The sequence below is a fragment of the Pezoporus wallicus genome, unplaced genomic scaffold (genome assembly GCF_028554395.1).
Source record: "Pezoporus wallicus isolate ANWC-B61680 ecotype Strahan unplaced genomic scaffold, APGP_CSIRO_Pwel_v1 contig_3817, whole genome shotgun sequence".
NCBI classification, from domain to species: domain Eukaryota; kingdom Metazoa; phylum Chordata; class Aves; order Psittaciformes; family Psittacidae; genus Pezoporus; species Pezoporus wallicus.
The window spans coordinates 587,195-610,088 of record NW_026635157.1 but is presented as its reverse complement, the minus strand read 5'-3'; the positions used below and the strand labels follow the sequence as shown (position 1 = coordinate 610,088).

Genomic DNA, 22,894 nt, shown 5'->3' with positions numbered 1-22,894 from the left:
TGAAAGAATGTGAAGTAAAAATAAATAAAACCCCTTAGCCTGGGGCTAGACAATGTGGTGTGGCAACCTCCCAAAAGCAACACAGCATTCCATGGTGCTGCAAAGAAGGAGCCCTGCAAAATGCCAAGGAGACCATGAAAACTTCTGAGATATAACTGTGTTCCAGAGTCATAAATAAAAACGTACTATAGAACACATACACTGGCTAAGATTTATTCTCAATGTAAATCTCTTGAAGACAAAGGGTTTGGATCAAGCATGGATCTGACTTTTGGATTTTAGATGCCCTCATAAGGAAGGCTGAGAATTGTAGCGCTCAAGCCTCTGTCCCCATATCCTTCTTTCCAACTGAAACAGTGTTAGCAGAGTCACAGACAAAACCAAGATTCATGTTTAGGTACCAGTAGGCTTTCCTGTCCCCTCCCCTTATCGTAATGCTCAATAACCCGCACTCTTCCATCACCTCCACTTAAAGATACCCCTCGTCACCCCCAAAACTCAGTATATTTAGCTGAGGGAAAGCAAGCCTATTCCAAGGCAATCTCCATGTCTGTAAGAATTGTCAGTGGCCAGGCAAGCAGGCAGGTCCCTGGAGAGTCATTTCATCTCTTTTGTGATAGTATCTGACCCATACTCTATCTTCTCTCCTAGCTGACAGTAGCCTCATAGTCCAAACCTGTCTTTGAAACATATTTGTGTATTAAGTCATTGGAACTGCATCCCTGGGACTCCCTGAACTTGTTCTTGGCTTTTTATTCATACTCAGAAGCAGCAGAAGAGTAAAAGGTTCAAGATAGTGAGGCAGACACAACTGCAGGGAGCAGTATGCTAGGTCAAAGACAGAAGCAGATAATAGATTCAGGGCTACTCCAGTGATGGTAGTAAATAAATGGCTTTTTCTGCCCACTAATACAAATCAGCACATAAAAGCAAGGCACAGAAAAGCTTCAATGGAATTGTGACCCTCTGAAAACATTTTTAGCACTGCAGGAACACTACAGCACCCTGAGCTGGTATGAGGGGGTGGTCTGCAGAGGAGTGGAAATCATACAGTAAGTAACTCCACACAGCTAATTTATTAAATAAAGAGGAGCTCCTTTCAAAGTCATTCATTTCAGCATAGCTAGAGCTTGGGTTTCTTCAAAATAATGAACAGCCCTCAGTTATCTCCAGTATTGCAGACAGTGTTATGAACACAGCCTGGTTTGTGTTCCTTTTGTCCTCTTAACAGTTTTCCTCCACATACGCATACTCTTCTCAGTCCTTTACCAACTCTTTCCTAAGAAGGAGGGAACCAAGGACTTTCTAATGCTCCTGCCAAGCAGCAGGCTGCAAGTGCTTTGGCAATTTTCCAGCATCTCCAATAGCATATGCCAGTATAAGGTTATCTCACACACCTACAGCTTGTGCTCCCATTTGCTGCAAGTTCCTAAAGAGTGCACTTCAGGCCCCTCCTCCTCCTAGCATCAGATCAGAAACAATCCAGAAACTAATGCTTGGATTTATGCTTACCTAGAATAAAGGGAGATGCTTATTTGCTTAAAACTCTTGGGATTCAGAGGTATCTTGTAGCTTATCTCATACTGTTAATAAATCACACAGGATTTGGGAACTGCTTTCATGTTTTAGCTTTCTATTTTTGTTAATGTTGCTGAGCTAAGGCTTCTGCAAGTCCGACAGCTATAGACATGTTTACCTCGCTGTTACACATGTAAGCGGATACCTAATGTGGCTCAGACAGTAGGTCACAACAGCAAAAAGCTTTAGATATCCCTATTTACATGAAAAAGGTAGATGCTGAAAGGTCTTGGGCACTGGCCTGATGAGCCCCAGGCACAGTGCAGCAGCACACCTCTTGCGCTGACTCAGCAAGTCAGACACTTCTGGTTATACTGTTTTATAGAGGATCTGTACTCTCATAAAGACTTCATGAACCTATCCAGGAAACAGATGCAATATTGGCACATAATGTCTTCTGCAAGGATGCCACCACAGGCAGATCAAAGCAACCTAGACATTTTTTTTTTCCTAATTATTTCTCAGCAAATGGTACTTTACCCCATGGTAGTCACTGAAACCTCCTGCAGGGTATCAACAGCTGTTATCATCTGAAGTCATAATGAAAGGTTTGGAACCACAAGATAACAGTGCAGACTACAACCGTAATAACACAGTGCAGAAATCAATGAAATTTATCAGAACAGAGTCCCGGCCTTATTCACTTTTATTTGTTTCTTGTCAGCATCTCTGAACCCCCTGTCGGCACTGAATGATTTGTTTACAACCTGTCTTTTATTGCCTCTCTGCAGTTATGGCAGAAACATTTACCTTACTTTACAGGAGGAAAAAAAAGCTTACAAATACCAATCTCCTTAGGCTGATTTATGGAGCAAGGTTTGCACTAATGATATTGCACAATTTTTCCATCCTATTTCCTTAAACTCTCCAAAAAGAGAAGCAAAAGAGTTCTAACTAGAAGAGTCTTGCCAGATTTCCCTGCCTTCCTTGCTGGGTTTGATGTTCACCACATTTGTCTTTCATCACACTGAATCCATAAAGAAGAAATGTCTGTTAGAAGCTACATGTCCTGACTACTGTCTCCTCCTTCATAATTACACAAGAAAGATCTCTAGAGGAACAGAATTATGACAACACTAACCTCAGAGGCTAAAAAAATAATCATATTGATTTGAAATGAGAGAAAACATTTGAGAAAAAGACAAAATGAAGAAAAACATTTTCAGATATCAATTAAACTAAAGTTTTCCATGACTAAACTTTAGAAACTAAACACAAACTAGTTGGACATTTTCATCCAGACACCCAGATTTTCCTTTGAAGAAAGACATACATTTACCTTTAATAATAGACTACAAGCTGAACAATAATAAGCAGTAAGTCAGCCATTAATGTGGCAATGTTAAAATTACACATTAAAATGAGTAATGGTAATGTTAACATGGTAATGCTAAAAATATGGGTAAAAGCCACACTGCCTTGTAAAACCAATTTTTACCCTGCCCTTCAAGTAACTTACATACTAGAGAAGTTCTTAGTAATCCCTTTACAGGGCAGGACTGTACATACATGGATATTGCCAAAGCAAACGAGATTGTTGAAAAGAGCAGTGTTGTTGCACAGATACACCTTTACCAAGAGACAGGCACAGAAGACATTGAAAATCTCATTAAATATTGATAACAAAAAAAAAAAAAAGAAGAAAAAGAAACACACATACAAAAAAAAGAAGAAAAAAAAAGAAGGCTTCTACCCACCAGGAAGCTTTGCTTTCCAATGCCTAAACACAGGCTGCAGGAGAAAAAGCTGCTGTATGTCTCTGGACTTCAGCAACACACTCTTTGGCTCAAGAACTGAGGACTCACATAGGAAAACTTGGTATCTGACCAAAACATGCTAAAAATCAGTTGCTTAACAAAACTCATAGGACTTCCAGTGTTGTAGCCTGAGGAGGAATATGTAATGTTAAATCAGTCAGGATCTAAACCAAGCAGTGCCATAACATCACTCAGACTCTCAGTTTTCTGATAGTTCCTAGATCTGTGCTACTAGTGTGGCAGGATTTACTCCTAGATGCTATATTATACACTTGAGCCTATTTTTACCTGACTCCCCTCTACCCAGCACAGATGCATGTGGCCCAGATCAGATGTTTCAGCAGCCTTGGCCACCTAAACACTACTTCCATAACACTTTGAGAAAAATGCAGCAGGCCAGAAGGAGAACATGCCACAAACTGGATCCTGTTTGTAGCCTGCTAGCTAGAGCCATGCTGGCCAAACTATCTAGACATTTGTAACCAAAGAGGAAGCTGGGCAACAGTTGTATGACAGAATAACCTCTATAACGTGCTCTGCATTGCTAATTCTGCCAGTTACATAGACCATTAAGTACCAATTCTCCTTTTGCCTATTGTGTTTTCCTTATTCTTTTTTCTTATTATTTATTTATTTATTAATTTATCCAACATGTACAGCAACATACTCTGAATGCTTTGTGGGTCAAAAAATAGCATACTATCCACAACAGGTGGGCAAGGATGCTGAATTCTGGTCAGAGCAGCTCACTGCAGCTCTTTTAAATTATTTAAAGTGCAGCTGTAGCCTGCATAGCAAAGCTGCAGTTGTAAACCCAGCATCAACTTCCCATATCAAAATTTTCTGTCTGGATTTCTCCTTTAAATATGCAATTGTCTTTGTTATTATCACCCTCTGTGGTGGAAGAAGTCAAGCCCACTATGTTGGTGCACATCTCCTGTAATCTGCACAGTGGTTTACTTGGAGACACCTGTAACAAAACATTTCATGCAGCCAGATTTAAACTTAATTTCTGACTGCTTTCCTCCCCACATCTCTCTCCCATATCCTTCCTCATCAGTCTCTGTAAGCAGTCAAACCTAGTCACGTATCTATGGGCAGCCTCATTTTGGCTGAAACCATCTTTTCCCACTGAGAGTGAAAATGCTTGCCCAATTGCCCTGAAACCATTTCCCACCTCCCATCTCATGTCAAAGCCCATGCCAGTTTCAGCCCTCCAGAGACAGCCTGCCACATTCCCACATGGCAGGCAGAAATCCATGCATGTCAAGGTAATTAGTGTCCTTAACCTTCCACTTCTGACACTTCTCTGTAGGAGAAGCAGAAGTGGTAGCAGCTCTGTTTCAATGTCTTACCTCACGTTGACAAAACCTCTTTGCCATGATGGTAGGAATTTGCAGTTATCTCCAGTTCCCACATGAGCTAAACAGCCACTAGCCCAGGCTTTAAGTAACAGTCACATTGTCATACAATAGGCCAATACAGCTAAATACTTCTATTTAACCAACAAGCATATTTTTAACTGCAGATACAGTTTGAGTGCCATAAAAAACTCAGAACCGTATTTTGTTTCTGCTACAGATGTAGAAAATTAATGATGCCAGTAAATCAAACCTCAAAAAATGCTTACAATGGCCACCACACAGCTTCTCTACCTGTAAAAACAGAACCTTAAACAAAGAAGGAAATTTCTGCAAGCATGTCTTTCCACTTCCTACTTTTAGTGGAATATGGGGAGGGGGAGATTGGGAGCAGTATTTGGTGGTGGTTTTTTAAAGACATCTGAAGCTGGAAAACTGTCACATCAGCCAAGGGATGGACAGGTCCAAAAGATCAGCACCTGTCTGGGGCTATGCACTGCACAGCATGGTCCTGCCACCAACTGACAGCCAAAGCCAGGGTCTTTCTGAGGACAACCAGACTTGGAGATGTGGCCTCCTCTGCTCCCTTCAGCAAAAGAAGCAGAAAGCTCCTGGGTTCCATGCACTTCTTACCCCTCTTTTCCATTCACTTTATGTCCCTCAGTACCTTGACAATAAGACTGCCACTTGTCAGTGGTAGCAAAGCTCTGCCTTTTTGGGAAACAACTCCATTGGGCCTCTCAGGTGGGCTCCAAAGCACCCACCCACCTATACATTTGCAGAGTGCTGACCCTGCCATCAAGAGAGAAGGGCACAGAGAATACCTCTCACCACTGACAGCCAGCAAGCTTCCAAATGGGAATGGCCAAAGTAATCCTGCTACCATGTGTGGTGATTGACTTCTCTGCAATGTCTGTGCAAAGAGCAGAGTCTCTGAACCACAGGAGGCCACCTCGCTAGTGTCAGTCCTTTTCCCAAACCCCAGGTGGCGGAAGCCATACTACACTCACATGTGCTTATGACCAGCTTCCTCAGAACCCAATTTACACATGCAGTTGGCTCACACACAGCCTATGGGTAACAGCAATAAAGCGGGTGTTGTGACAGAGTAAGATGATACTCCACTGACTGCATGTAGAAAGGGCAAAGATTGATGGTGAGAGCAGTTGTGAGACCATGGTATGAAGAAAGACTAAAAATAGAGAAGCACATTTGAAGTTTTCTTTCCACTGTTTAACACTGCAGAGAGTAAGGTAGTGATGCGACTTCTCCCTATGCTTTCCACTGTTAAGGGATCTGCAAATAAGTTGAAAGTATCAACTCAAGTTTCACCTACAGAAGAGAAGGGGAAGAAAAATATTTTTTCCCATGTAGCTATTTCTGAGTGACAGATTTTTGCTAATCAATGTGACTTCCTCACCTATATGAAAGATATTAAAACACTGTCACATTTGCAGATACTAAGTACGTGTAGCAGTGACTCCTAGTATGCCCTCTTGGTTTCATCCACATACATGGAAAGCCACAAGGGGAGTATGTGTCAGCCAAAATTAGCAGTGAGGAATTCCTGAGTCCTAACACTATGCCTTGCACCTCTAAAACACACGCTTTGTTTGGTTTAAGCTGCCTTTGAATAGTTGTGCCCGTGTAGTCATGAGCACAAGTGGAGTTGTATACAGAGTCAGAAATTTCTAGGGCACATCAATGTCAGCAACATAACAGTCAGGAGATCCTGTGACAGAAATTCAAGCTGTTAGAGCACAGCTACTCCCAGGAACTGAACTGACGCATTTGCCCTGGAAAACTTTGTCAGGGAGAGGTCCCGCAAACTCTCTGGGTTGTTGCACTGAGTTCATCCAGAAGGTCCATGGGCTGAGGGACAAGACAGAAGCTTTGCCACTATGAATGGCTGGGAGATAGCAACCTAGTTTTCTGCAGCTGTGGGTTTCCCGTCACTACTTTAGAGCCTGAACCTCTAAAGCAAGCCCTCCATGCCCTCTCACCCCTGCCCCAATGGGGGAGGATGCCCATGTCAGATTACAGCACTGCCTCCACGGCTTCCTTCTAGGAAGGGGGTGGAAGGAGGCACATGTCCTGCAATGGTTACTCCAACTGTCCAAAGGGGTTTATGTCCCTTTCTTTTGCCTCAAGAAATTGTCTGCTTTCTTCTTGTGTTGTCTTTGTCCCATAAGCCATTTTAGAAGGAACACTGAGTCTTTCTGGAGGTCCAAAGCCTGCCAGCACCTGATCCAGTGTTCAGGCTGCTTGGATGGACTGCTTCCATGAATTTTTGCCTTCTTTGTTGAAGTGAATTTTTGCTCTAATGAAACACAATGAAAGCTCAAGACTATTCCCCTGCTCAACTGCTAAAATCTTCCACCTTCAAAAGGCACCATGGAAGGCAGGCTCTCAATTAAATTAAACTGAAATTTGATACAGATGCACTAAAAGCACTCCTAAACTGAAACTGGGATTCATGGATTGTACACAGACAAGTCCCCTAAATTACCAATCATCTGTAAAGACATGTAAAGACATCATAAAGATATGAATAAATTGCTGGGACTAGAAACTCACATGTAATCCCACTTAGACACTTCAGCGCAATAACTTATTGAAGTTGTAGCCTACGGATTAAAACCACCTCCTACTATCTTTAGGTATCAGCCAGCACCCACTGCTAAATCACAGCTATAGCAACTTTTCCCAGAAACTGGCACTCAGAATGGCTCCTCAGAGGTGCGGTAAGAGACAAGTTCAGATAGCAGATGGAGATCATGGGATGATAATAAATGCTATCAGTAGTTTACTGACATTTCATTAAAGAGCTATGTGAGGCCCCCATCTAACAGACTTCCTAAAGTTAAAAGGAAACACAGAAGAAAAACTACAGTGATGAGGACAGCAAAATGAAAACATTAAACAGCAACTGGGATGTCAAATAGTTTGAAGTTGCTAGTCAGATGAAGCAAGTGCTCTAAGGATTTCTAAATCTAAACCTGCAACTGACGCTTGACATCATTGATGTCAACTGTCATGATCAGTATCAACTATCATCATAATTCAATAGCCTCAAGCTTTTTTAAAAAGTACCAGCATAAAATTTTTAATTATTATAAATTATAAAGAAAATAATCTCAAAGTTAATCAGAACATCTACAAATTAGTTCTCATAACACAGCTCAGTTGGTCTGATTATAACCTTAGGGAACCACAGTCAAACAAAGCACAGAGGACTATTAAAGTACATTTAACCTTTGAATTTGTGAATCAGTCAGGAAAGGAACACTGTAGACCCTTGCCCTGTTAAATAAACTTTCCCCACTTGTAAGGTAAATGAATGTTAATATTTTTTAAAGGATATCTTAATATGCTTACAAGTTAAATGAGACATCCCAGAAGACAATTAGAACACAAGAAGGGAAACTGAAAGAGTCTGTTTTCCAAAGAACATAAATGCAAATCCAGCATAATGTAGAAAATCTGCACATATCCTAAACACACATTTATCTTAACCTTATTAACTACATGATTCCCAGAGACTTACAGATGACTTTTATTATTCATATACGAAAAAGAATGAAAAGGCAGCTTATAGTAGTGGGTGTTTTGCAAGTAAAAACTTTTTAGAAGTGTCTTGTTTGCAAAATGGTCTTCTCATAAAACCACAAAAAAAAGCAGCTACCTCCACACCTTAATCTGTGGGAGTGGTGAGAGTGGAAAAAGAGAGAGGCTGCTATGTGGTTTGTAAAGCCTTCAGGTATAAAGGTCATGGAGTACTAAAAGAACACTGTAAGCTGACAAGTAACATTTAATAACAATGATACAATAAATTTTATAATGGTTGAATATTTGTAGGGACCAAAATTGAAATGGCCATAATAAGCAAATAAAATTTCAGAAACAGTGGTCTGGCTGGAAATGCAGAAATTTGTTTGGCTTTAAGATTATGACCTTCAAATTTTGGTTTTTTTTTCAGAAATCCTAATAATTCTGAAAATAAGTAAATGAATATACAAATAAATGTATCATCATCTTAAAACATTTAATTTTTTACCAAAAATTTCCTCTCTCCTGCCTCTCAGCCTTCAGACCTATTTCTCCCAGTTTTGCTGTCCACCCTCTAAAAACTTGCTGCTTTCCCAGAGCTGCTGGTCTGCCCTCTAGAGCTCCTCATCTGCTGCCAGTGAGTAAAAGCAAGCCAGAGACCAGATGTGAACTTTGTTACTTTCTGAACTCCAAAAGGGCTCTATGCATCCTCACTAACCAGGGACAAAACCTCCCTCTCCAGCTTCAGTACAGCCATGGGAGCAAAGTCTTATTCCTGGAGGCCCCGCTCACCACCAGTGCTCTTCAATAGTACATCTGTACTTAACTACATCTTCCCCTTGCCTTCTTCTTCCCAAAAGAATAAAGTTTTCTGGAACAGAAGATTAACTTTCACCCTTTTATCTACATTCGTATTTAGAAAGTGGGTAGAGGCTGTAAACAACACGGTTGAATGATTTATACTGTGCTGCAAGAAAAGGGAGGAGAAAAGCAGTGGCAGTTGGGCTATTCAGCAATCCTGGAGCTCCCTCTAAATGCAGCAGCCCTCCCTTATGTTTCTTTCCCACCCAGAGCTTGGGAAAAACTCACTGTACATTTATAGACAGCTTATTTATCACTGCAGTATAACTCAGCCTTTTGTGCTGTCCAAAGAGAGAGCTGACTTAAAACACACACAAAGTCATAGCTACGTATTTGTGCTGTCTTAATGTATGCAGTCCCAGCCATAGGGTGAAGCTCTTCAGTTGCCTAACAAAGACAGTCCCTGCCCCAACAGGTTCCTACAATCTAGCTGTAAGCTAAGAACCGGATGCAAAGTACAGGTGAAGGAAACACAAGGCAATGATGACATTTTATTCCGTGTCTTTCAACTATTTGAAAATGTGCTGAATGAAAGAAATTTATTACCAGCAGAAATAAGACCAAAGTAGCGATCATGCAGATAAGAAAAAACTCGCATGAGTACATTTAATCCTAGCTTTGCCCATTTCCTGTGAGGTTAGTTTATAAACAGCTCCCTGCTCATGCCATAACATAAAGAGTTGCCTTTCACCACATACGTAGGTTGTTAGGCTACTTCTGGTTGTTCATAACACAATATATTCCCCTACTATACAGCTATAAAACATCTTTTTTTCAAAGCCCAGAATCCTTCTCATGTGCTCTGAAAAACAAGGTTTGTATTTTGTTTCTGCTTTTGTTTTGGTTTCATTAAAGGGTACTTATGATCAGAAGCTTAAAGCTTACATAGCAGGCAAAATATTTTTTTTTAAGATCATAGAGTTTCAGAAACAACATTATCTAAAACTATTTAGGGCACAAACAGGAACAAGAGCTTGCGTATACTTCCATCACTTTAGGATGCTATAGGATGTTTCATATGGCTCACACCCAGGAAGCAAGAAGTCTGCAGGGAAAACTGAGTAGTCCTACTGCATCAGAAGAAAGAAGTCTGATTGACTTTACATGTTTGTTTCTGGGTAGCCAGAACAGCTGTTTACACCTGTTCGGTAACATACTTACTGGTGTTCCTACATACCTCACCTCTCAACAGTCTTCACTGCAGATTATAGACCTGATTTTCAAACAGCAACTCCAGAAACTAAACATAACACTGACATTCTCCAGTACAGCTACTTGCAAATTTATTATGGGTTCTTCAAGTGGAACGTTTTCCTGCTCCAATTTTTACTGCTGTAACTCTGTTTAAACTTCACAGTCTTCAAGAAGGCCTCTTAGGTATGTCCTGAGATCCTCAAGCAAAACTTTGTTTTAGCTATCATGTCCCTAAGGAGGTCAATCAAAATTTGACACAGCTCTTCATTCACAGGTGAAAAAACAAGCAGTGAGAAAGTTCATCAGCTCAAAAGTACAGCAAATACTTTATATAACTATATATATACTTTATATATATATAGTATATATAACAAGAACATAATATTTGTTTTGCAGGTAATTTAAATTGCTCATTCAAATTTTCTATAAGGATCAATCCCTAGTCAGAAAGAGTAACATCTGTGCTAATCTATTTTTAAATGTTTTTTAAAGTCATAGCAAGACAAATTTTGAAGAAGAAAGAATGAACCTCACTCTGAATATCACTATTTTGCTTTAAATCTGAACTGAATGCCTCTTCTGTGTGTATCACAGCCTCTGCAACTGGCTCCAGAGAGAGCCTGTTTCTAAATCACCACTCTGTTAACAAGAAAATTAAAAGCAAAGTGCCTAAAAATCATGCATCTGTCCCCTGCATTCTCTCGTTTGTGCTGGAAATTCAAGACAAATAAATTATGTCAGCAGTCTCTGTCACACAGACTAGACTTGCAAAACTACAGTGCCCGTACATGAAGCTGAGGTATTGCTCTATAGCATTAAAGTCACTGATACAGTACCCTAACTTCTGGCCTTAATGTGCTGAAGAAAAACATTATTTATGAGACCACACATCACTTCTGCTATACTAAGTGAAATAAAAGTGATGAGAAATCTCAGAAGAATGCCATCATTGCAGACTGACGATTACAGCAGTGCCATAAAATCCAGGATGCTTTTACAAGAGGGACTGGTACATCCTCATACGTCACAGTTAACTTCTCAGTCACATTTAATAAACTTTCCATTGAAGCACACTGTAAAGTTTCTTATCTACAAAATACTCAAAAAGAGCAGCTCTACTAATTAAACAATTTCTGTTTGGTGGGTGTCAAAATTTTGTACTGTGAAACAGAGGTACTCTTGCAGAGTAACATATTCACTTGTCATTTACATCAGCAATGTAATGGTACCTTCCTCAGGCATGTAGGCTAGCAGCTATAGAAAAAGAGGTTGAGAACAGAAATTAAGTATAATGTGGGAACAAACATTATGGGATGCCTTACCTATATTGGGGATTCTCATCTTATGAATCTAGGAGGAATTAACTTTCTCTAAGAGTTATGCTATCCAGCAACCCGATGCACAAACAGCTATGCTTTTACTAACGTATAACAAGTACTGACAATGCACATACACTGCAGTCTTCAGAAATGTCTTTTTAATTAATTGCCTAAAACAGACAGACCGCAACACCAGAAGGCAGGAAACTGGGAACAATAAAATTCCAATACTGACTTCCTCTTAGAAGGGCTTCCTTTAATCATTGGTGTCACAAGACATATCTACTGCAAAGGTCCAATATTTCCCCTTACAAGACTTCCCCCACTCCCCCAAGGAGTATATAACTTTGACAGGACAGACATGCTCACCTCAGATGAAACTTTCCATTCCAGAAACTTGCCTTCCTGCTGAGTTGTTTTAGAAGATTTCAACAAAGGCATTCCCCCAGGCTTTTTTGAGAAAGAATGCCCTTTTTCACTTGCGTTGACAAATTTTAGTGACTTTTCCTCTCAAGAAGAGAAGCCCTCTCAGGCTAACTAGCAGGGACAGGAACCGCACCCTCCAGGAAGAGCAGTAGCAGATAGGAACATAATGGTTTTTTGTTTCTGAGAATACATCTTTTGCTGGTTTTGTGCAAGTGTCCCTATATTTGACTATATCGGGGATAAGAAACTCCTCAAATACGCATATCCCCACCAGCAACTTTTAGCAATGGTCCTTTGCAAGTTTCAGGTCAGGCTTCAAAAGGTCATTAACCACAATTACCATTCTCAGATGCTACCAATTACAGTGGTTAAGATCTGCTCTTTTGGAGCAAGAGCAGGGAAAAGATAGCTCCTGAGTCTCAGTGATCCTCTGCAGACCTTACACAGTATGAAGAAGTAGGCTGTGCAGCTCCAGAGTAGACACAAAGGAATCCTACAGAAAGATGGGAAAAAAAAAAGCAGGAACAAAGCTTGGTGGACACCAGAAGATGGAGACTGAATGTTAGCACAGCTTAAGAAGCTGGAAAAATTATGAATGGCAATGAAAACGTCAGACCCACAAGAGAACAATGGAGAGAGACCTGGAGTCAACAGGGACAAAGAACATGAGAAAGACTAAAAAGTGAGGAAATGAGACAATATGGACTGACAGGGGATGAGGATGGGATCTACTGAGAGAAGATTTAGGATGGGGGGGAAGACCATAGGCACAAGATTGAGCAGAGGAGAACGGAACTTTCTGAGTAAAAAGGCTTGAATGAGGAGCCTTAAATATAAAAAGAGGAGGCTAGGGGTACAAGTTCTAGAGAGGAGATAGGACAGACACTTCAACTAGCCCAGTAGGGGTGGTTTAAAGAGATGTCACATTTGGAGTGAAAGGGTAGAGGAACTCATTCATGTAAAACAAGTCACCCAGAATCTTGGAGTTCAAGCTTCCTGAAGTTCAGCCTCTGTCTGCATCAAGTATTTGTGAAATACACCGACAACATATGCCTCGCTTCCCTCTAGTTAATTTATATATGCCCATGACTTTTCACTGGTATTATTTTACTGATAGGAGTTCTTATATCAAATGGCTGAGATTCATCCAGTTCTCAATGGGCTAATACCACTATGAGTGTCTGTATAAGGTAACATGACAGACACATGCACTATAGCAGTGCATTTGCATTATTCCTTCATTTTGCAAAGCTGAAACACAAATGTGGATGTCTTTTTCTACACTTACAAGCATTTGTACAATTTACGAATAAGGGCTTCTGACTGCTATGGACCACAATATTGAAACATATTTTTATTATAAACTCATGGAAAAAACACAAAAAGTTATTTCAGTAATTGACTGCAATTGAAGTTCATGCTTATTCTAACTAAATTACTACTTGAAAAAGCCATGCTAGCTCCTGAAAAGGAGAAGATCTGCAGGTTCTGCCCTGGCCAGTACACCTGTCAGTATGACACAAGCAGGAAGCAGAGATATCCGATTTCTCATCACAAACTTGCCCAAAACACGCTTCGAGCTGTACTAATTCAAATTTTTAATTATGCTTAACAGATCATCTGATAAAGCATGCCAAACAATGGAAAAGTTTGCTCTATCTTTGTTACAATGCTTGCCTGAGCAAGAATCACAACAGCATGCCTCAAAACATTCATAATTCAACTGTTCTTCCAGGTCACAGAAAAAGTGGCTGTACTGGCTAGAAAAGCAGTTGTTTTTAAAGCTTAACCTCAGGCAAAGGGAGCCAAATAACGCCTGTACAGCCTCCTCTCACCCACCCTGAGCCCATTAAATACTTCTTATCAGCAGTTAAAAAGAAAGATGAAGAAACTCAGCAGATCTCCAGTATCACCTAAAGATCATATAAACCATATCCCAGAAGTTGATTTCTACCTCTGTCTACCAACTTGGCACTGTTAAGATCAAAGACCACCCAGATAGTCAAGGCATTATAAGTTATGCCTTTTTAGTTTTTTATTTACTTATTAATGCCCTAACAGCATTAGATCAATAAAGGCATAAAAAAGGGTGAAATCCTGTTTTCCCCCATTCTCTCCATAGTCCTTTATGCCAAGCATAACTCTACATATTCCATGGATAACAGGCTAAAAGGACACTGCCCAACACTGTACTATGCTAGGCTGACTATTAATTAGCTGTCTTAGGATAAGACGAATAGTACCAGGATGCTGCATTCAGTTTCACACCATTCATGTTACTGGGTCATTTGTGTACAGCTGTGTATGTTCTTTACATTTGTCTACAGCTAATTCTGGAACTTGTTCCAGGCACACAACGAACAAGCAGGTAATCAAGAATAGTGAGTATGGATTCACCAAAAGGAAGTTTACAGCATGATGACCTCTACAATAAAATGACTGGCTTGGCAGATGAGTAGAGACCAGTGGATATCGTCTACCTTGACTTCAGCAAGGCTTTTGTCTCCCATAAGATCCTTATAGACAAACTGATGAAGTATGGCTTGGATAAGTAGACAGTAAGGTTGATTGAAAACTGGCTGAACAGACAGGTCATGAGGGTGGTGATCAAAATCTAGTTTGGAGGCAAAATCTAGGCACAAAATCTAGTTGGAGGCAAGTTATCTAGTGGCATACCACAGGGAACAATGATGGGTCCAGTCTCATTTTATTCAGTAATGATCTGGATGATGGGAAAGAGTGTGCATATATTAAAATAATTAAAAAAAAAACAAACAACAACCACCCCACCCCCCCCCCCCCCCAAAAAAAAAGCCAAACCAAAACACACACAAAAGAAATAAACCAAAACCACATGACTGTGCATCACTGACAAACATGCTCTGCTTTACACTGGAAATTTAGAGTGGATTCATGAACATGAGTTTCAACACCCTCTCAGCTGAAGTTCTAGAACCTGTTTTAAAGTGCTAGAAACAATGAGAACGTGTTCTACACACATTTCCGTTGTCTACAGAGAAGGCAGCATCAGCAAATCCCCACTACCGGGGAAAAAAAAAGCGATAGACTAGATCTGTACTGATAGCTCTCAGTTGGGGGTAGAGAGTGATTAAAATAGTACCTATTAATTTCTCCCTTTCTGTTCTTATGATGTTTCTTCAGCTTTTAGCGCTTTGTACCTGGGTAGCTTTGTTTTCTTCCTTCCTCGCTCCCTCCACCAAAAAAACCCTCCCCAAAACAAAAAAAAAAACCACCTCCCTACTATTTTTAGTCTCTGTACATAAGCTACTGCATTGCAGTCAAATGCAAAACTCACTAGAGAGTTCCAGTTCCAACCAATTTTGTACTCCCTTTAACTTTCCACTTCCTGGGTTTTCTCTCATTTCCTCATATTGTTTTCCCTCTAATTATTTTCTCTCTCTGGTTCATTTGCTTATGCTTTCCTCCATCAGTTCTCCTCTTCATGTATCTCCTCAGTTCCCACACACTTCTGGGGCAGCAGTTGTCCTTCGACCTTTCCCCGGTTCCCCTTTTCCCATTCTCATCCCATTTCCTAACCAGCTGCCAAAATCTGACCCATGTTTATCTGGAAAATAAGACAGATCAAGCTGCTTCCCTTCATCTTAATTTGGCTCAGCACCAGCCTTCTGGCTGCCAAACTAAATGGCCTCAAGTCATAGAGGCCCAGATAATCAAATCCCATAAGGCTACAGCACAGCTACAGATGTGTGTGGAGTCTTTCCATTCTTCTCATAACCCCCACCCTGGGTTAGGTAAATCACTGCAGTATTGCTAAGGTAACTTGTAGAAAAAACAATACTGAGAAACATATAAAACGGGCTCCTCCCTAATGTGCTTCCAGTCACACCTCCCTTCCCTGAAGCCAAGCAAAAAACATACTACACAGGCTGAAGTAGCTGGTTCCACATTGTCCACAACCATCTGGAAAGGAGCTCCTTTGAAGCCCTTGGATCCTCAACACCTGCCTAAGAAAAGCACCACTGTCAACCATTCCATCTCTCAAATAGGCTGCCTAATGTCACACAAAGCTTTCAAGATTCATTATTTACTAGTTACTACATGAAATACGCTTGGGCATTTCACAAGTAAATTCCTCCAGTTCTTTCATAATCTCAAGTGCATTTGCCTCATTTAATCTACAAGTACGGTAGTGATGCCTAAATTATTTCTAGTAAGCATTTATTGGCCTTCCTCATTGTAGACAGGATATCTGTTTTTAGGTCTTAATAATAGTTTTCAGGTTCTCAAGTTGTTCAGTTTACTGCATAGCAGGATGAGTAAGGGCTAAAATTTCTAAATCAGTGGAGGTCATACCTAGTGAGCAGTGACTATGCTCAGAAGCTGGCTTGCTTCTGTAGTATATGGCAACCTTAAACACTCCAAAATGAAATTTAAGCAACAGCAGAATCTAGTGAAACAGCACCAGCTATAGAAACCAATGAAGTCTTGCAGAAAAAGCATTCTTTTTGAGAACTTTGGGGGGGGGGCATGGTGCTCATGTTTTGTCACAACATGCATTTTTGTTACCAAAGCCTGAGCACTTTTTCCCTGCTCGTTGCTTGGGGGACCAGACAGGTTGGAGCTGCAGGTGGATAGATCATCTCCAATTGACTGATACTTTCTTTTGCAGACAACCTCATACAGCTACCTAAAGACATATATTCTATAAGCAACACATTAAACTTGTGCCTCCAAAGAAATCCTTCCTTTGTACATAGACTTCCTTTAAGTACATAGACTACAAACAACAGACAAGGGACTTAACTGTCATCTTCAAAAACACAAAAGAACATGACACTAATGGCACAGTTACAAGTACATGGAGTAAGAAGAACGACCCACAGAAGGACTCATCCATATTTTCCCCTGTACTAGGAAGGAGAAATGGAAAATACTGTTAGGCTGGGGATTGGACTAAAATCTCATTGCTGCTAATAAATGCTACACGCATTTAATACTAATTCTGAATTGGTGATCCTAATAAATAAAATATAATTCCTTCATATAACAAATAATAGCATTTGCCAGCAAATATGCATGCCATATTCAATACTACCTGCCAAGGGCATGGAGCTAGCAGGCAGCAGCTGTGAGCTGCACGAAAGGGAGGGAGAAAAAGGCAGGAAAAAACTTGCAAAGCTAGGATTTGGGGGTGGGAGGGAAAGAATCAATAGAGTGAGACCCTTCAAATAAAGCATTTAAACAGGCAAAGAAGATGTCTCCTGTTTGCTTCTTGCTATACATTCTAGGAAACAGAAAACTGCACTTTTTTTTTTTGTTTGTAAATAAATGTTATTGCAAGGAGTTTAACACTCTGCTCAGTGCTGCTGTCAACTGTAGGACGGTTGGGTTTTTTATTTTGTTATTCATGAACACATAGTAACAGCTTAGATATACCTAATCAATTAAAAACTAGAAACACAAGAGAACAATGTTACACTAATTTATTAAGACCAGCAGGTGCCAATTCCATTTTCAGGTCCATTTTTCCTGCTGTGAAATCAAAGAATGTAAAAATATCATTCTGGAAGATTTAACACCATCCTAACCAAGACTCCTACCTTGACAATGCTTTTTAGATCCTGCACATACATCCTTTCCGTCTCCAGAATCTCCTGGACAACTCTGTCTACATAGAGGAGCTTGGGACTGGTGGGCTCTGTGACCAGGGACATTGCACAGTTTTTGCTTGCTCCTTTTGGCTCTGCTTTCCTTGGCATGCTTAGCCTTTTTTCAAGGCTTTCTTCAGGATCCTCTTGCTCTGCAGAGTTTTTGCGCAGTTTGGAAAATCGCCTGGCTGGGACCAGTTCTAGCTTGATGGCACCTGCTTCTTTATCCTGGTTGAACAAGCCCAAGTGACTGTTTGAAACCAAGGTCATTCTGCTTCCAAAGGAGCAGTGGCTGTCCCTGGAGGAAGCAGAGGAGGAAGTGGAACTAAAGCTGACGGGACGGTCACTGTCCGACAGGTCCATGGTTTTTTTTTCACAGTAGCGGAAAGGTCTGTTCTCCTTGTGCAAATCTTCCCCTTTTGTCTTGGCGTCAAGGGCCTCTGTCACAGCTGGTAAATCATCAAGAGGTAAGTGGAAGTCATCTAAAAAATAAAGAGAAGATGGGGGTTTACTGTTGCTGCCCCACATAACATGAAATTTGACAACAGATACTTCTAAGGCTTTTTGTGTGAAAACTGCCACAACCTTATTTTAACTTAAAGGCAACCAGAATAATGCAATTTGGGGGGCACTGTGGGTCTAATGATTTTTAGGTGGCGGGGAACCCCCACTGGGGGCTACAACAAAGGCACCACATGCCTCCTACTCATGTACGTCTCCGACATGTCCTTCTTGTGCCAGCGTGCTGGGCTTGGTGCTAGTGCATGCACTGCCCAGGCTCAACATAGGAGAGAACTAAGACTCGAAGATTTTTCCCTAAGGTTAAGAAAAAAACATCTGTCAGAAGCAGTCCCTGTTACTTCCAAACTGAGCATTAACCCTGGTTTGGAGGCTTTGGAAAACTCTGGAATCTCACAGTGACACCGGACAATGTCTTTGATTTTTAATACTGTAAGGATGACAGTTAAACTAAACCTAAAAGCAGTTGCCAATTACCAGCCCTGTGGCTTGTAGAAAAACACTAAAACTGGAATGATTTCCCAATGAAAATAATGTAGTTTCTGGGGAAAAAAAAAAAAAGTAAAAATAAAAAAAAAATAAAGAGTTCCCGCAGGAAGGAGTGTTGCCAGTATTTTCTACTGGGAAAATAAGTCATTCTAAAACTGTTCAGTTTGAGACAGAACATTACCTCCTGCTGAACTGACCCAAAGCTGTTTGTCAGATCAGTGCAACAACAAAATAAGATGTCTGTCTTCCTGTCGGCATTTCAATTCTACTTCTTTTTCATTGCCAAAATGCCCTACAGGACACTGTCCATGATGCAATGCAGATTTCTTTCTGGCCAAGTTGTGTGTGATGCACCATGAGAATGTGCAAAAGCAGCTGCAGGTAAATTCAATACTTCAAGGTCTCATGTCAGTAAGAACAGTCCACCCAAAACATCTTGCCTCAAACAGCTTGAAGAATTTAAAAATATCCCATGAAAAAGGGAAACCTGGGCAATTTAGGAAGAAAAGCAACACTGAAACTACCCACACAGTGGTAGCTTAGTCCTTATTTTACTCCAGCGACAACCTCATTTTTCAAAAGTCATACTGGCAATTACAGCTCCAGACAGCAGTTTCGGTAAAGAAACCATAAAGCCAGTAAGCTCCAAATTGAACCCGCCCAGCCTTTAAGGTGGCCCTTCTTAACCTGAGGCAGACTTGCCATGCAATTACAAGCAGAAGCCTCCTGGCCCCTGCTCCTGCTGCAGTTGATCAGGATGGGGGAACATTTCATTCAAATCAGAAAGCCACATTCTCATTTTAAAAAATAAATCCAAAGCAAACAACAACAAAAAAAAAGTGTTTGATTTATTTGACTGTGCTGAATGCGTAAGATTTTATTTGCACATGGGTAATTAATACTGCTATTTCAGTGATGATAGTATTAGCTTTTTGTTAAAGGAAAGCATTGCCCTCAAGGTAACACATAGAATTACACTGAAAGTAATTTGCTCATTACATGGGTCAGAAATTGGCCATTAGATTAAAAATCTAATTGGGCACCTCTGTAACCCAAGTTTTACCTTTTAGTCTGAAAATCTATAGCCTTTCTTTGTGACAGTTTCTTCTGGTTTTGCAGTATAAAAGCAAATTTTCTTACCGTTCTGTAAAAAACTACATCATACACAACTCCAAAATAAAATATAAAGCAATAAATCAGGAAAATATTTAAAACTGGAGAGCACAGTGAAGCTCTCTCGTTTCTAAATGGGTACGGACAAAGATGTTTGCCTTTCTATTGTTCATGATAAGAAAGCATGCATTTTTGATAAGGAAGAATGTATTTTCGTTACCAGCTTTGGATCATTTTTCATGTTCAGTTAGAAAGCACAATGTTGCTGTGCAGATAGATGTAAACCCCCTTGAAAAAATGCACAGGATAAGCAAGATAACAGGGATATCCTTCCACTAACTCACTCCAAGATATTTTACTAAAATTACATGACAAAGAAACATCTGATTAGCCACATTTACGAGGGAAATAAAGAGTTCCTGTGACATTCCATTATTCCATGCTCCTTTCTCCCCACTTCACTGATATGCGGTCTGCCTCTTAGATAACCTGAAGGCATTGGTATGTAATGTTTGCTTCACAAACTTTGCCAGGTTCATTAATACAAAACCCAAACAAATCACAGTTCAGGTCACCTAAATTGGAGTCAGAATAAATGTTATAAGCAGATTTTTCATAAGACATACTTGTAGCCAGAAGCATTTAGAAATTTTTACATGTCTTAGAAAAATAAAACAAATGAAATCCCTTATTTTCTTGTTTAATAGCAATGTCACTGCTTACAAAAAAAACCCAATCAGGATTAGTTGTAATAGTTAAAATGGGTTTGGTCTTTAACACCTGTATTCCCTCTGACCTTGGTGAACCCCAGGCACCTGCCAGGCATGGTTAATTAATTGCATGCAACATGTTTAACTTAAGTTCCTCCATTTTTTATACAAATGACAATTCCTGTATGTTTCTACATAGACTACACCAAACAAACTATGGCTACTTGAAAAAGTCTTGGTCCTTTGTGCTCAAAGCTTCATCCTGATTGCTAGCCTCAAAAGTTACGTTTTGCTTCATTCTTATTTCTTCTTCAATTAGATGTAAATCAGTCATTTGGCTTCTCTGTGGAGAGTTTTTGCTAAAATTTTACCCACTGCATCTCCTACCAGCAAAACTTATTTTTTGAGGGTGCAAGCAGATGGCAGGCATTGCTCCTGCAGAGCAGCAGCAAGGCATCAACACAGCTGATGAACCCAGCAGAAAGGCAGGATGCGCATGGCAGGGGATGTCAGTGTGGCACGAAGCCAGGAAGCAGCTTCCTTTCCTCAGCTGGTGAGTCCTCTTACCAGCACTGTGCACCCTGCCCATGAATGTCAGGGCTTGGGGACCAGTCCTGGCTCTGCCTAGCTCTCAGTATCTGCCTCAGCTACAGATAGCTGTTGCAAACCTATAGCCCTTCCCAGTAATACAGGATCTTTGAATCTTCCAAGGCTTCACAGGTTATCTTCACAAACACCTCTAAGACTAGGCAGCATTACCCCTACTGTATTTTAGGGTGGGTATTTTAGATGATTTCTGCAGTCAAAAGTCTATCAGGACAGGCAGCAGCTGAATCCAGTTCATTGCTCCAGCCACGTGCTCATCTCCCTTGCTCTAGTCAGGGTCTGCATTTGGCTTTTCAGAGCTCCGGTGAATTTTTAGTGCAAAGTAACTTCACTCTCACACCATGCGCCTGAGGACTGTACCAACTGCCTGATGTAAAATTCACAAGTGAATTAATGAGAGTGAGGGGAGAGGAGAAAGAGACTCCCCCGAGACTGCTCTCCGTGTATCTTAAGTGATCCCATGCCTTTGCGAACCCTGTAACCTCTTAGAACCTGCTGCCTTTGATACAAACTTACTATGAAAAGGAAGTTCTTTTCTCCCATACTCTGTGGGACAAGCCCCCTCCACGCCAGCCCCAATTTCAGCAGCAGCACCACCAGCAGGTAGGTGCATTCACCCGAACTCAGGCTGCAAAACTGCGTGTAGCTGTAGGTACCCCTAGACCCTTGCAGAAGCAAACACTCTGAGCAAGTCTTGAATGCGCTGACCCACGCCAGGCCTGGTTCACTGCTTTTTTTGTTCGGCATTGTTTTGTTTACTGAGCCTTTTCAGTGATGAACCAAAATAACATCGAGAACTTTTGTGAGCTGTGAATAACGGTATTTAACTCAGTCGGGGGGGAGGGGGGGGGATGGGGGGGGTGGAGACACCAACTTAAATTTGCATACTTTAATTAAGGAATAACAGTCATTATTTGTTAGTTCAGCACTGAAATGAGGATAATTACTACTTGTCCCTACTCACAAGGAAACACGCTCGCCAAACAAGGTCATCTCTTGTTTGTGCCTTTGCATGAATTCAGTCAGCCTTTTCTCCCCAGCCCCTACAAACATCCCTTCTCGCTCCTGCTTCCCATCACACACACACACACGCACACGCTGGCATGGCACAACTCCAGAGCGCTCCCCAGGAAGAACACCAACACATCCTTACTCCACACCGGTGCAAGGGCAAAAAACCCCCACATTTCACAACAGGCACCTAATACTAGTTGTAACATTGAAGGCACACACAAAGCAACTATCTTGGCTCCTGTTTCCTTTGTGCAATCATAAACAAGTTCTCACCAAAAAATGCATACGCTTCTTCTATCACTTGCTTTTCTTTAATACCTCCTTCCTGTAACTACATTTGTGGTAATGATAAATAGTTTTCCATTATCTCTGCAGCTTTGGCTACTCTAGAAGATTATCACACAATAAGAGATAAAGTGCTTTAAGTCAATTTTATATTTAAATACAAAGTTCCCCAAGCCCTATCTAAATATAGGTGCCTATTTCTCCAAGTTGTTTACTGCACATGACATTTTAAGACGTGCTGCATGACTAAAAACTCACAAATCAGTTTCTACTCCTAATTAGTATTGTTGTTGCCTTTCTCCTGGTATGAAAGGAGCACCTCAGATGTTATCTACAAAACATATGAGTAAGTCAACAAAGTCAGCCTTACCAGAAATTACAGGCTTCACATCCTCTGGAAGTTTAGCTACATGAAAATAATGAGACTACAAGAAATCTTTCCTGCATTTTCCTCGAGATATTTTCCTATTTCAAATAAAGCAT

General features: G+C 40.7%; 1 protein-coding gene across 2 annotated transcripts in view; it reads right to left on the bottom strand.

The window, feature by feature from the left end:
* The window catches only part of PLEKHG1 (pleckstrin homology and RhoGEF domain containing G1), a 120,886-nt gene that overhangs the window by 32,300 nt on the left and 65,692 nt on the right, over positions 1–22,894 (bottom strand). For both annotated transcript variants that reach the window (XM_057405699.1, XM_057405690.1), the window contains exon 2: positions 17,628–18,157. In XM_057405699.1, coding sequence (XP_057261682.1) covers positions 17,628–18,038 — 411 coding nt within the window. In that variant the 5' untranslated portion in view covers positions 18,039–18,157. The remainder of the gene's footprint in view (positions 1–17,627; positions 18,158–22,894) is intronic.